Source organism: Candida tropicalis (assembly GCF_000006335.3).
Source record: "Candida tropicalis MYA-3404 genomic scaffold supercont3.1, whole genome shotgun sequence".
NCBI classification, from domain to species: domain Eukaryota; kingdom Fungi; phylum Ascomycota; class Pichiomycetes; order Serinales; family Debaryomycetaceae; genus Candida; species Candida tropicalis.
Genome location: NW_003020038.1, coordinates 1,305,747 through 1,319,141, shown reverse-complemented (window position 1 = coordinate 1,319,141; position 13,395 = coordinate 1,305,747). Strand labels below are relative to the sequence as shown.

The 13,395-nt window shown below is 33.2% G+C and overlaps 8 protein-coding genes across 8 annotated transcripts; 4 read left to right on the top strand and 4 right to left on the bottom strand. All coding sequences in view use genetic code 12, as the record gives it.

The window, feature by feature from the left end:
- Positions 1-212: 212 nt before the first annotated feature.
- CTRG_00598 (protein transporter YIF1) lies at positions 213-1,127 on the top strand (the record flags this gene model as incomplete). The annotated part of the gene is made up of 1 exon (XM_002545771.1): positions 213-1,127. One exon carries the CDS (start codon positions 213-215, stop codon positions 1,125-1,127), a length of 915 nt encoding a protein of 304 aa, XP_002545817.1.
- Positions 1,128-1,233: 106 nt separating this feature from the next.
- MCT1 ([acyl-carrier-protein] S-malonyltransferase) lies at positions 1,234-2,190 on the bottom strand (the record flags this gene model as incomplete). The annotated part of the gene is made up of 1 exon (XM_002545770.1): positions 1,234-2,190. One exon carries the CDS (start codon positions 2,188-2,190, stop codon positions 1,234-1,236), a length of 957 nt encoding a protein of 318 aa, XP_002545816.1.
- A 1,218-nt stretch (positions 2,191-3,408) lies between these two features.
- Positions 3,409-4,086, top strand: HMO1 (Hmo1p; the record flags this gene model as incomplete). The annotated part of the gene is made up of 1 exon (XM_002545769.1): positions 3,409-4,086. The coding sequence occupies one exon, from the start codon at positions 3,409-3,411 to the stop codon at positions 4,084-4,086; it is 678 nt and encodes a 225-aa protein (XP_002545815.1).
- Positions 4,087-4,452: 366 nt separating this feature from the next.
- SDA1 (Sda1p) lies at positions 4,453-6,699 on the bottom strand (the record flags this gene model as incomplete). Its single annotated transcript, XM_002545768.1, has 1 exon — positions 4,453-6,699. The coding sequence occupies one exon, from the start codon at positions 6,697-6,699 to the stop codon at positions 4,453-4,455; it is 2,247 nt and encodes a 748-aa protein (XP_002545814.1).
- A 291-nt stretch (positions 6,700-6,990) lies between these two features.
- Positions 6,991-8,652, bottom strand: BRF1 (transcription factor TFIIIB subunit; the record flags this gene model as incomplete). The annotated part of the gene is made up of 1 exon (XM_002545767.1): positions 6,991-8,652. The coding sequence occupies one exon, from the start codon at positions 8,650-8,652 to the stop codon at positions 6,991-6,993; it is 1,662 nt and encodes a 553-aa protein (XP_002545813.1).
- Positions 8,653-9,128: 476 nt separating this feature from the next.
- Positions 9,129-9,707, top strand: CTRG_00593 (uncharacterized protein; the record flags this gene model as incomplete). The annotated part of the gene is made up of 1 exon (XM_002545766.1): positions 9,129-9,707. One exon carries the CDS (start codon positions 9,129-9,131, stop codon positions 9,705-9,707), a length of 579 nt encoding a protein of 192 aa, XP_002545812.1.
- Positions 9,708-9,740: 33 nt separating this feature from the next.
- Positions 9,741-11,063, bottom strand: DBP8 (ATP-dependent RNA helicase; the record flags this gene model as incomplete). Its single annotated transcript, XM_002545765.1, has 1 exon — positions 9,741-11,063. One exon carries the CDS (start codon positions 11,061-11,063, stop codon positions 9,741-9,743), a length of 1,323 nt encoding a protein of 440 aa, XP_002545811.1.
- Positions 11,064-11,490: 427 nt separating this feature from the next.
- MTG2 (putative GTPase) lies at positions 11,491-13,104 on the top strand (the record flags this gene model as incomplete). The annotated part of the gene is made up of 1 exon (XM_002545764.1): positions 11,491-13,104. One exon carries the CDS (start codon positions 11,491-11,493, stop codon positions 13,102-13,104), a length of 1,614 nt encoding a protein of 537 aa, XP_002545810.1.
- Between the last annotated feature and the right edge of the window lie 291 nt (positions 13,105-13,395).

The window sequence follows — 13,395 nt, the reverse complement described above, 5'->3', positions numbered from 1 at the left end:
TACATAAATTCATAACTTATGAATCGTATTATTTGATTTATTTCCCAGTTAGGAAATCTACACGATTGAACTTTTTTTTTCTCTTCTGTTCAGAATTCTTAAAAAAAAGAAAAAGAAAAAGAAAAGGAAAAGGAAAAAGGAAAAAGGAAAAAAAAAATCAGAAACGACTTGTTCTTTTTCACCAGTATTTGCCAACACAACTATAGACACCCATGTATAATCCTTACGGTAATTCAGCTGATGCATATCAGCAACAACAAAACACTCAACTGCAGCAGCACATGTCAAATTTACAACATCCACAACCAATTCATCATATGACACCTCAAGCACAACAAGCAAATCAAATACCACAACAAGCACAGCAACAATCAATGGGTTCCCAATTCAATTTTTTGAATGATCCAGCTGCTGCTCTAGCTTCACAATTTGCACGTACTGGTTTTGAACAATCAAATCAATACATTCAAGAAAATTTTGGAAATATCCAAGGTGATATCAAATACTATTTTCAAGTTAGTAATTCGTATGTTTTGAAGAAAATTCTTTTGATCTTGATGCCATATACACATAAGGATTGGAATAGAATTGTCACTAAAGAAACAGGACCAAATCAATTCTTACCTCCAAGTCTTGATGTCAATGCTCCAGATTTATACATTCCATTAATGTCATTTGTCACTTATATTTTATTATGGGCAGCTTTTCAAGGTTTAAATGGTGAATTCCATCCACAATTATTTGGTTATTTGGCTTCCCAAACATTGGCATTTTCTATTTTGGATGTTGCTATATTTAAAACCGGTTTGTATTTGTTGAGTTGTCCACAATCAAAGATGTATGACATTGTAAGTGTTTCTGGATATAAGTACGTTTCAATTGTTGTTTTGTTGTGTGTCAAACATCTCGTTGGTGTATACTTGGGATCATTTTATTACTTGATTGTATTGGCTTTAATTGCTAGTTTATCTATTTTCTTGATGAGATCATTAAGATTTCTTATATTACCACAAGGTAATGCAATGAATAATACCATTAATAGCAAACAAAGAAAGATCAGAATTCAATTTTTGTTTATTTACTCGGTTATTATTCAAGGTTTGATCATACTTTATATGTGCAAATAGACAAGATAAATGAAAGAGATGATTCTTTTTTATTTTCCGTTTTGTAGAACTGATATGTAAGCAATATGTATACATAAGCCAACTGCCATCCTCCATATACACATTTCTATTTACCTATCAGTATGCTATCAACATCATCTAAACTAATGCTATTGATCTTGTATTTTCTGTTGATTCCATGGATAGCTTCCCCAGGACCTAAGTTATACACAGTATCAATGTCTGATTTCTCCAATAGTGACATGGATTTCAACCATTGAACTGGTTGATAATTTGCCTCCAAAATGTTATGGATTGTATTGTCTGTTTCTTCTGAAATCTCTCCATTTAGATTTGATATTATAGGAATCTGTTGAGGTTTAGTCTTCCCCTCCAACACCAAGGCTAGTTCTGGCACTATTGGATTCAAAATATCACTATGGAATGGAATTGAAACTGGTAATTGTACAGCTTTCATTAATGCAGACTTGTTGACTTCCTTGAGTTTTTCTATAAACTTTTGTAACTTATTGACTTCTCCTGATATTACGACTTGAATAGTTGAATTGATATTCCCTAAGACGCTGTATTCTTGAGCTAATTGTATCACTTCATTGATGAATTTTGGTTTTATTAATAATGCAATCATTCCGTAATTCTTACCATGACATAATTCTTCCATCAACAACCCTCTTTTTCTAACTAGTTTCAATCCAGTAGCAAAATCAATAACTCCACTTAATACAAGAGCAGAATATTCACCTAAAGAATGACCTAAAAGATATGATGCACCCAGAACCAATGGAACATTACACTTTTTCTCCACAACTTTCAGAATAATATAGGTAGATGCTAGCATAGCTGGTTGAGCATTTGAAGTTTTACTCAACCATTGTTTAGCATCCAATTCTTGTTCTTTAGCAAATAGGTGGTTAGAAAAGTTCTCATTTAATGTATCATCGATTTCTTGAAGATATTTTTGATATAAAGATTTATGGGTTTTAGTTAACTCTAAAAGTCCATTCCTGTAAAAACCTTGACCTGGACATGTAATTGCATATTTAATACTTGCTAATGATTTCATGGTTCATGCAAAGAAATGTGTGGGGGACTTGAGAATGATTTTATATTTTTTTTTTCCATGGCAGATTGTTCTAATCTTTTGTTCTCTTTGATTCTCGCTTTTCAAGAAAAGTGAAGAAAGTTTAAACTTGAACCAACGGGATTAGGATCGGTTTTAAAAATTGAACAATCTACCACAGAAAATTCTACAAATATGTCTACTATTTTTGATTTTCCCACGGAATTATATACACTTATGGAAGTAAAGTTTCAGTATTGTAGTATGTTCTGGTGGTAGATTCGTGTTAACCCGTCACAAACTATCAAGGGGATAAACCTCCCAATACGAACGCTCTGACCCGGCCATTCCCGGTCAAAGTTAATAACAATAATAACTTGGATCTACTATCTTGAATGACTTTTTCCTTCTCCCTATTGATCTAAGTCAAACAAGACAGACATCAAATGATAACTTTAAATTACTTAATTTAAAAAATCCCTTGTTTACATTATTACGACGCGAAAACTTTCTTTTATTTGTTTATTTAATTTTTTATTCTCGCGTGTGTGGTAATTTTATTTAGAACTTTATAGTGCGGCAATTTATGGTGGTGGTGGTAGTAGTAGTGGTAGTGGTGGTTCTATTATTTCCTAGTCCTTAGAGTATTTCACCCGACGGGGATGAGGCAAAAAAAATAGAAAGGGGATTTTTTTAAAACGAATGAGGCGGCCACTTGGGGCGGAATCTGATTCTATATTTTTCCTTTGTCTCGCTTCTTTGTTGTTCTTTGATCGACACATCCTCGCGTAAAACGTTCCTCCCGTTTCCACTTTCTTTTTCTTTTATTAGTCGGCGTTTTTTTTTCTCGTAGTATCCGCCTCCTTCGCGTGTCGCGAATAAAAAATTGGAAATTATTGGCTCGTGTGGGTTGTTTTTCCTTTGGGCGGAGAGCGGAAGAAGAGAGGAAGAAAAAATTTTCTCTCTCTCCTCTCTCTCTCTCCTCTCTCTCTCTCTCTCTCTCTGTGGTGTCCGTCCCAAGTAAACAAAAAATCTGCTCATTTGCTGTGCCCACCTCCCCCCGAACTCTCACCATTTTTTTTTCAAAAACTGTTCTACCCACTTTTTTCTTACGTCCATTCTTCCCACCAACAATTCAACCAACCCTTTGGTACCACGACCACGACAGATTACATAAAAAGTGCTCACTACCAAAAAAAAATATTTTGATTCTCATTCACAATGTCCGAAATTAAAACTGCCAAAGACACCCTTGTTGCTTCCCTCTTTTCATTGTCCAAAGCCGCCAATGATGCTGCCAATGCTGCCGTTGAATTCTACAAAGTAGCTACTAACGGTTCTGATGATGTTGCTGCTGATCAATTGAAATCAATCAGTGATGCTTTGAAAGTCGCTACTGACTTATCTTCTGGAGCTCTTAAAGTTGAAGGTGGTGAAACTAAGAAGAGAAAGAAGCAAGTTAAAGATCCTAATGCTCCAAAGAAACCATTGACTATGTTTTTCCAATTTTCTTATGATCTTAGAAAACAAATTGGTGTTGAAAGAAAGAGAAAAGATTTACCTTCCTTATCTGCTATTGATATGAACTCCATGATCAAAGAACGTTGGGATAACATTACTGCCGAAGAAAAAGCTGCTTATAAGAAGAGATATGATGATGCTATGATTATTTACAACGAAGAAAAGAAGAAATACGAAACTTCCTTGGTTGATGGTACTTCTTACCACCCACCAAAGAGTGTTCAATCTCCTATTGTTGAAGAAGTCATTAGTCCAGAACTTCTTGAAGAAATTCATGCTGAACCACCAACAAGCATTGAAGAACCAAAAAAGAAAAAGAAGAAGTCTGAAAAGAAAGAAAAGAAAAAGAAGTCCCACTCTAGCCATGGTTCTTCATAAATCTAATCAAGAAGTCAATTGTTATTGGGTTTATTTTAGTTTCTTCTCTCTTATTTTCTAAGTTTTGTATTAATTTTGAAAATTTTATTTGTTTTACTTCCAAATTATTATTATTATTATTTTAATTTCTGTTTTAATTCCTTTAAGTTGCAAATATTGTCTTTGTTTTATATATGTATTTGGCGGCTTATTTCACTTCTAGGTATTAAATAATTGATTAATTCCTTAACATGCTTTTTTTTTTTCTTTTAATATAATTTATCTATATTGTATATGTGTATTAATTTATTACGAAGTGAACAATAAAACAAAATAAAATAAAATAAAATAAAATGAATCTGCCTGTATCTGTATTTACTTCTACATCTAATGACCTTTCTTCTTTTGTTTCGTTATATGAGCTCTTAAGACTTTTTGTCTATCACGTAAGGAAAGTTTTTGTTTACCTTGAACAGCTTTTTTATGAATCATCATAACAAAATTCTTCTTTCTGGCCTTTTCTTTATTAGTAGTAGAATGAGGAGCATCTCTTTTACCCTTTCTAGATCCGAATTTCTCACGTCCTTCTTTGGATTCTTTAGCATGAGCAATTCTTTCTTCACGTAATTGTTTGTATTTGACTTTACCAACTAATGTTGTAGAATCAACAGCTTCTTCGTTGGAAATACCCATAATTTTAGAAACACCAGCTTCAGTTCTTAATTCTTCTAATTTAGCGAAATCAGCAGGAGTCAAGATTCTACTAGAAAGCAATTCATTCATAGCTTGTTGTGGATCAACAGGTTTGGCTTCATCTCCTTCAGATCTCTTTTGTTTCTTCTTAGCAGGTTGTTCTGATTCATCTCCTTCTTCTTCATCATCATCATCATCATCAGATGATAAGTCCAAATCAGAGACGTCATTTTTATCGTCTTCTTCTACATTTTCTTCCTCTTCATCATCCTTCTTATCATCTTCATCTTCACTATCAGAAATATTAATTTCTTTATCGGATTCAACATCAACCCAATCACCTTCGATGTCACTTCCATCAGCATCTTCTTCGACTTCCCAATTGGCATCATCTTCTTCACCTTCATTACCTTCCAATCCTTGTTCTTGTCTCCATTTGGCTAATAATTCAAGACCTGGAATAGATGTAACATTGTTTTCAATACCATATTGAGGTAATCCAGATTTTTCTCCCTTTTGAAGTTCAATACTGGCAACTTTACCACGATCTTTTCTCAACAACATTTCAGGAGCAACTTCACGATACAAGGCAATCAAAGATCTTGCAGCCATCATGACTGCTTTAGATTTAGAACCTTTATATTCTGTCAAATCTTGCAATAATGGAGCATCAATAGCTAACGGAGCTCTGGACAAGATTTCTCTAATAGTGTTGATACCAGCTGAAGCAACTTCTGCAGCAACACCATCACTGACGAATTCATCAGCAATTTTACGAACCACAACTTGGATAGATTCAGGTGGAACTAAATCATGAGAAGCTTGGGCAGAAGCAGCCATAATTTGAGTAACATTTCTTTGTTTTGGTGTAAGATATTTCAAAAAAAAGGTGTAAATACCTAAAACTATAAGTTTATGTGTACCAATTAATCTTGAAATCAAATTCATAAATAAAATCTTTTGTTCCAAATCAAATTTATTTGAATTTTTACTACTCAAATGATTTTCAAACATTTGTTCAGCAAAACCTTGAGGATCTCTTAATAAATGAATAGCAGAGAAATTCAAATATGTAGCTGAATGTTTAGCATTATTTTTCTTCTTCGTAGTTTTAACAGCTTGTTCCAATTTCTTACCTCTCTTGGAAGTCTTTTTATTGATTTGCATTTTATGTCTTAATTCATTCATATCAAATCCATCTTCATCTGAACTTTCATCAAAATTATCTTCTCTTTCTTTGTCAGCACCCAAAAAGAATTTGGCACCAGCAACAGCAACTTTAACATCTGGATGTAAAGCTGCTTGAGTCATAATTTCAACTGTTCTTGAATCATCCCAAATACCTCTTCTCCATAATTCTCTAGTTAATTTAGTAGCCCATAAACCTTGATTATCTCTTTGTTCTAACAAATTGAACAATAATGCTTGAGTCGATTTATTCAATTTTTGATTCTTTGTACCAGTATTGACGGATTTCAACAAGGCAACCAAAGTAGCATAAATTTGTTTTCTCATTTGTTTAACTTGTTGTCCAGCATTATTAGTAGTTAATAATGGGAAAATTGTTTGAATTAACATTTCAGCAGAAATGATATCTTTATTTCTTAACATGGTTAAACATTGAATAATCTTTTCACGTAATTCTGGAGTTAAATCACGATGATTATTTAATAAAATTTCTTTTAATTCATTTGGAAAATTAGCTGTTTCTTTAGGATAACAATTACATACAGCAGACATGAATCCAATTAAGTCAATAAATTCAGTAGTAGAATTAGAATCAACACCAGTTGGATTAATCAAGTATAAATCTCGAAGTGATTCATAATGAGAATATTGCTGTAAGAATTCTTCATGATATGATTCTGGGTCCCTACGGACTACATTTTGTAAAAGAATAATATTAGTTGGTAAAATAGCAGCTCTTCTCTTCTTAGCCATGGTATCTGTAGTTTATTGATAAAGGAAAGTTATTATGGGTAGTAAATATTCCTCTTTTTTTTCTTTTAACTGATATTTTTTTTTTTTCCTGTTTAGAGATGAGCAGGCACACAGAGGATTTTATCACACAAAAATTATAAATCAATTTACTGCAAAAAAGAAAAAAAAAATAAAAAACATAATCAACGATAAATTTTGAATTAAAATACATATATAAAAAAAAACCATAGGCTAATCTCTATTATACAGAAAATGAAAAAAATATAAAATATAAAATAAAAACATAAATATTTAGTTTAAACCCATACCTCCACCTAATAAACCTTTAAGTGAATCATAATTAATCTTCTTAGAAACTGAAGTTTTAGCAATATATCTTTTGGCACTATCAGCAGCTGATCTAGGTGTACCATCCTCATCTAATTCAATATCACCAAAATCTTTACGAAGTTCTGGAGGAAGTGAATTTTTATTCTTCTTACGACGATTACCCCCAGATGAGTTAGAAGTATTACCAGTCAATTCATCTGCTTCCATCTTCAATCTCTTCTTTTCTTGTTCAACCATGTAGTCATGGTTCAAACCTGTCCAAATTCGTTCTTTAATGGCAATTTCTTCTTCAGTTAATTTGCTTTCCATCACTATCTCATCGTCATCATCTGAATTTAATTCCATTTCTGAAGATACTTTTTCTAAAATTTCGTCAGTTTTAGGTAAATTCTTAACCAAATTTCTTGGCCTATTCATATCCCAGATCTTATCCAAATCACTCTCTTGGCTATTTGACAATTCATATGGGGTTTTATAAAGGGAGTTTTCTAAACTAGTCTTCTTCATTTTTAATATTCTATCCATTTGCTCATTAAGAGTATCACTAGTAATTGTAATATCACTCAATATAGTATTCAATAATATTTGCTTTTGTAATTCTTCTTTATCAACTTTTTTGAGAGGAATATCATCACCATTTGCTTCTGTGATTTTAGTTAACCCTTCAAATGTGTCTTGTTGTTGCTGTTGTAACTTCTTTGCTATCTTTAATTCCATAGCACGATTCTTTTCAAAGGATGGGGGATTAGAACTTTCTAAATGTTCTACTTCTCTAAATGATTTAATAGATAATTGACCTGCTTTAGTCTTTTTAAATTCATTCAATCTTCTCTGTAAAGTTTCCTCCCCAACATGAGAAACCGCCACAATCTCTGCATGACTTCTTCTGAAATTATTCATTCTAGCTGCTAATAATACACATGCACCAGCTATACCTGCTGGACGTCTACCTTCATGGATCCAATCTGCAGCCATTCTATGAGCTAGTTTCACGGCATCTTTAGCGACTTTAGTCGCCTTATCCTTGAAATCCAATTTCTCCACAAAATGTTGTATAAATAAAGAAGGGTCGGCTAGTGGTAATGATGTGATATGCAATGCTTTAACCATTTTTAAAAATGTAGCCCCGAGGGAATAGACAGATATTTGTAATCTTGAACTAAAATCAATCAACATGTGATGAGTTCTCTCTTTACGACAGGCAACATATAAACATGTAGCTAAAACATTATGAGAACGTCTACCTTGTACAAAATTCAAAGTCAATGCTAATCTAAACCATTCTGCGGCTGCATCAGCAATATAATCAGGGATTTTCATGGCTGCTGCAATTCTCTTTATTCTTCGTTTCCCAGTATTTATAGTTTGTTCTCTACTTTCCATGGCATTCTGACGACCTCCAGCAAATGTCGCTCTAGCTTGATCAGCACCAACCATAGCCCCTTGAACCATGGCCGCACCCGAAGAGGATTCTCCAAATTGAACTTCACTAACAATGGGGTTTTCTTCAGTAACTGTCCCACATCGAAGACAACAAACATCCCCCGCAGCAGTGTATCTATTGACATCAAATTGTGTGTAACCACAATTTTTACATTTTCTTTCTTTTCTAGGTCTACTCATATTGACATAATAATTGGAAGGTTCCTCTTATATAGGTGTATAATAACTTGTTTGGTGTGGTGATTCAAATGTAAATAAAAAATGTAGGGAAAATAAAAAAAAAAAAGAGAGAGAAAAAAAATTTAGAATGTAAGACTGTCTTTTTTTTTTTTTTTTCTTCCTTAATTTTTTTTTTTGGTTCCCTTTCACTGTCAGACAGATTAAAGAATCAGACACAGACACGGAACGACATCAATTAAATTAAAAAAAAAAATTATCGCGGGCGTGGATGTGGACGTGGACGTGGACTTGAGACATGGATACACAGTGAGAGTTCGTTTGTGCCCCCCCCCTTGGTTTCTTAATGTCACGTTTTTCTCTCATCAGACACGACCAAGAAATTTGAAACCACACTTCATCTTTATTATTTATTATCCCCACCACACTTTTTCTTGAACAAATTTCTTACTGTATTGCTTGTTTAAAGCTCATAGAGTATGACTGATTCGAGACAATTGGAAGAAGAGATACAGGTATATGAAGGGACTTCTGGTGGAGAACTTCAGAGTGCTCAAGTGCTACGCCATAGAAAACCAATTAGTCTTCCACCAACTCCCAAACCTCAAGTGATGCCTCATTTCCCATATAGTTTGGTATTGAAAGTAGAAACTTCTGAGCCAAGAGATGTCTTACAACTGGAAAGAACATGCCTTACATTTGTCAGATTTTCCACTGCTTTATTTTTCACTGCTTTGGGGATCATTTTGAATTTTCGAATAGACACCTCAGGACATCCGCATGATGGCAATTCTAATAATGATAACCATCATAAAAAGAAGTTTTTCAATCATTCTTTATTCAGCACAGCAGTATCTTATATATTGTTGGCTCTTTCATTGTTCATTTTAGCTGTTAGTGGTGTTAATTATTTTATTACTATCGATAGATATGCAAAACACAAAATTGCAACAAATAGTTTCAATAATTTAACTATCATTGGTATCACCGGTATAATAATTACATTAATGGCCATAAACATCACCATGATTATAGAAGCTTACATAGAAGATGCTTAGGTGGTAATTTATTAATATATTATTCTATTTTATCTATTCTTTCTTTTGTTTCTTCTTTTTACTTGGTTTATTCTTTTCCAACTCTAGTCCATGTTTCTTTCTATTAATCTTTTTACGTTCCCCAAAGTTCTCTTTGTCCATTTCCATCATAGATTCACGTTTGGCAGCAGTGGTTACATTCAATGAATCTTTAATCACTTTGTCATCATCAACATCTTCAAGTAATTCCATTTTTTTATTAATTCTTTCTTCAATACTTTGGATTCTATCGATATCTTTTTCACCAATAATGGACACAGCATCACCTTTTCTACCTGCTCTCGCAGTTCTACCAACTCTATGGATGAAATCATCAGGATCAGCAGGAATATCAAAATTTACTACCAATTCAACAGTTGGGATATCCAACCCTCTAGATGCAACATCAGTAGCAATCAAAATTCTAGCAGCACCAGCTTTGAATCTATGTAAGGAATTTGTTCTTTCAGCTTGAGGCATTTCTGAATGTAATGAAGCAACTCTGAAATCCAATTTTCGTAAAGTTCTACGTAAAACTTCAGCGGTTATTGTTCTATTGACAAATACCACAGCAGTAGCATCTTTAAATTTTTCAAGATTCAAAATACTATTCAAATAGGCTTCTTTAACATATGAAGGAACAAAAACATATGAGATTGACAAAGTAGATGGAATGGCAACTTTATCAACAGTTTCAACTTCATGCATAAACACTGGTGGTTTTCCTTCAGTTTGTGGTTTTTCTTTTAATGCACGAACAGCATCAGTAATTGTTGCTGTAAATAATAAAGTTTGTCTCTTTTCACTTGGTGGTAAAACATCAAAACATCGTTTTAAATCACTTCCAAAACTATTACTCAATAATCTATCTGCTTCATCCAATACTAAATATTTAACTCTTCTTAATCCACTAATGGTTTCTTCCCCACTGTTTAAAATATGATCTGCCAATCTACCGGGAGTTGCAATAACAAAATGTGGTTTCTTCTGTAATTCCAAAGCTTGTTTAACAATATCTTCACCACCTACAATAACACTAACTTTAATATTCATATTTGATCCCAAAGCAGTAAATTGTTCAGCAATTTGTAATGCTAATTCACGGGTAGGTGTTAAGACTAATCCAAATACACCATATGGATCTTCTGACCATTGAGTTAACATTGGTGCTGCAAATGCAATGGTTTTACCACTACCTGTTTTAGCACCTCCAATACAATCATGTCCTTTTAAAATTTGTGGAATACAAGCTGATTGAATAGATGTAGGTTTATAAATTTTCATAGCATCAAGTGCTTCACTTAACCATTTGGCTACACCTAATTCATTAAATGACATCTTGTGGTATGTGTATTTGTTTGAAGTCTAGGGATATTGATCCGTAAAAATATCTAGATGTCATCGCAAGAATCGTTCCTAGTTTAATTTTTTTTCTCTCTCTCTCATACAAGCGATATCAGTATTTTGGTAGGTGCACGAAAAAATATTAGTGAATGTGAATTAGTTATTGATAAAGATCAATACTCAATGAACAGATAGTTGTTGAACGTTCTAAAATAATAGCTATTTGTTTATTTGTTTTTTTTTTATTAAAATATTCGGGTTATTCTTTAAGAAAATTTGTTTGTTTTGTTTAAAATAGTTGTATTGAATTTCGAATTTGCAACTGAAAAATTATCAACAATCAAACAGAAAAGAAAATTTTTCGTTTGCTAAAACTACGCATTCATCTCCACACATAGAGTTATTCACTATATTATTCAACATGATTAGAAGAGGATCTAGGTATTTCACAACTTCACGATTTTTACGTAATAATCTTCCCCTACTACAAGAAAATAATTCGACAACTACCACACCAGAAGTTCCAAAGAATTTTAAAATTCATACCGTTAAACCAAGTACCCCTGATGAATTAATTAGAACAATCAGATATGATGATGATAATGTTGTGAAGATAACAGAATTAAAACAAGATAGAAGATCAAGATTAACTACATGTACAATGTCAGTGGCTGAATATTTCTTGGGTAATACGCATCATTCCCATCATGTATTCTATCTGAATATGACACTTATAAAAGCTAAGAAAGCGGCAAAAGTTGAAAAGAGAAAATTCATTGATTTAAAATTGATAAAAATAACCAGTGGGAATGGAGGAAATGGAAGTGTTTCATTTTTTAAAGATAGTTTTAAACCATTTGGTCCTGCTGATGGTGGAGATGGAGGTAATGGAGGCAATGTATTTATTAATGTTATTGATCAACATAGTTCAAGTTTACATGGGTTAAAGAAAAGATATATTGCTAAAAATGGACAACCTGGTCGTTCTTCACAATTAGATGGGAAAAATGGTGAAGATGTTATTATTGATGTTCCTCTTGGTACTGTAATTAGATGGATTCCTGATCCTCATGATTTTAAAAAGTATGTGAGTCAAAGAGAAGGCGATTCCTTGAATGATATCTTTATGGAATTTGAACTTGATGAACTGGATAACCTTCAATTAAATAGAGGTGGATATCAACCGGGTGAAGGATGGATTTTTAAAGAGCATGATGAAGAGTATTATCAAGACAAAGACTTCTTCCAGGACTTGAACGATAAGGTGGTTGAATATGATAAGGACATTATATTTGAAGAAAGATACCATGATAGATTTCCTATTTTAGGCTTGGATTGTGACAAAGTAACTCCAAAGCCGTTATTGTTGTTACGTGGTGGTAAAGGTGGATTAGGAAATATGCATTTTACCACTAAAGATATCAAAGGTCCTAAATTCTGTAAAGCTGGTAGACCAGGTATTACCACTTCATTTTTGTTGGAATTGAAATTGATTGCTGACTTGGGTTTGGTTGGATTGCCAAATGCAGGTAAGTCCTCATTGTTACGAGCCATTTCAAGAGCCACACCAAGAGTTGGACATTGGGAATTCACAACTTTGCAACCAACTGTGGGAACCATTTTCAGAAGAATGGATGAAGAACCATTCACCGTTGCTGATATTCCAGGTATTATTAAAGGAGCATCACAAAACAAAGGTATGGGTTTGGATTTCTTGCGACACATTGAACGTTCTGGCGGATTGGTGTTTGTTGTTTCGTTAGGTTCTAAAAATCCTGTGGCTGATTTGGAAATTTTGTTAGAAGAGGTTGGTCCAAAACGTATGAAAGACAAGAAAGTATTAATTGTGGCCACCAAAGCTGATCTCAGTAAAGAGGGAGCAAACTTTAAGCTATTACGCGATTACATTGAATCCCATTACAATGATTGGAAGATTGTTCCGGTATGTGCACCAAGAGGTGAAAATATTGATACTTGTATCAGGTTGATGGGCGAAATTGCCAAGGATAATACATCACCAAAACAGGAAGTTTAGGTATACAGGCTCAGTTCTTGTAAATAGTTGAAAAGTAATATAGAGTAGTTTTATATTCCATGCTTGATTTTGTAACCATGTCTAAGTTGAGAATGAAGAAAAAAAGGAATATGTAAGGCACACACGCGGAGATTTCAATAGATAATGTAATAACCTTGTTAATTTAGCACTTGCTGTAATAAACGTACGATAGGTACCGACATTCGGCGTGTGAGCGTGAATGTAAATGTAAGAAGTTGTCGTTGTTAATTTAAAATTGTTAAGGAATGTTGAGGACGTAAAAATTTAGAT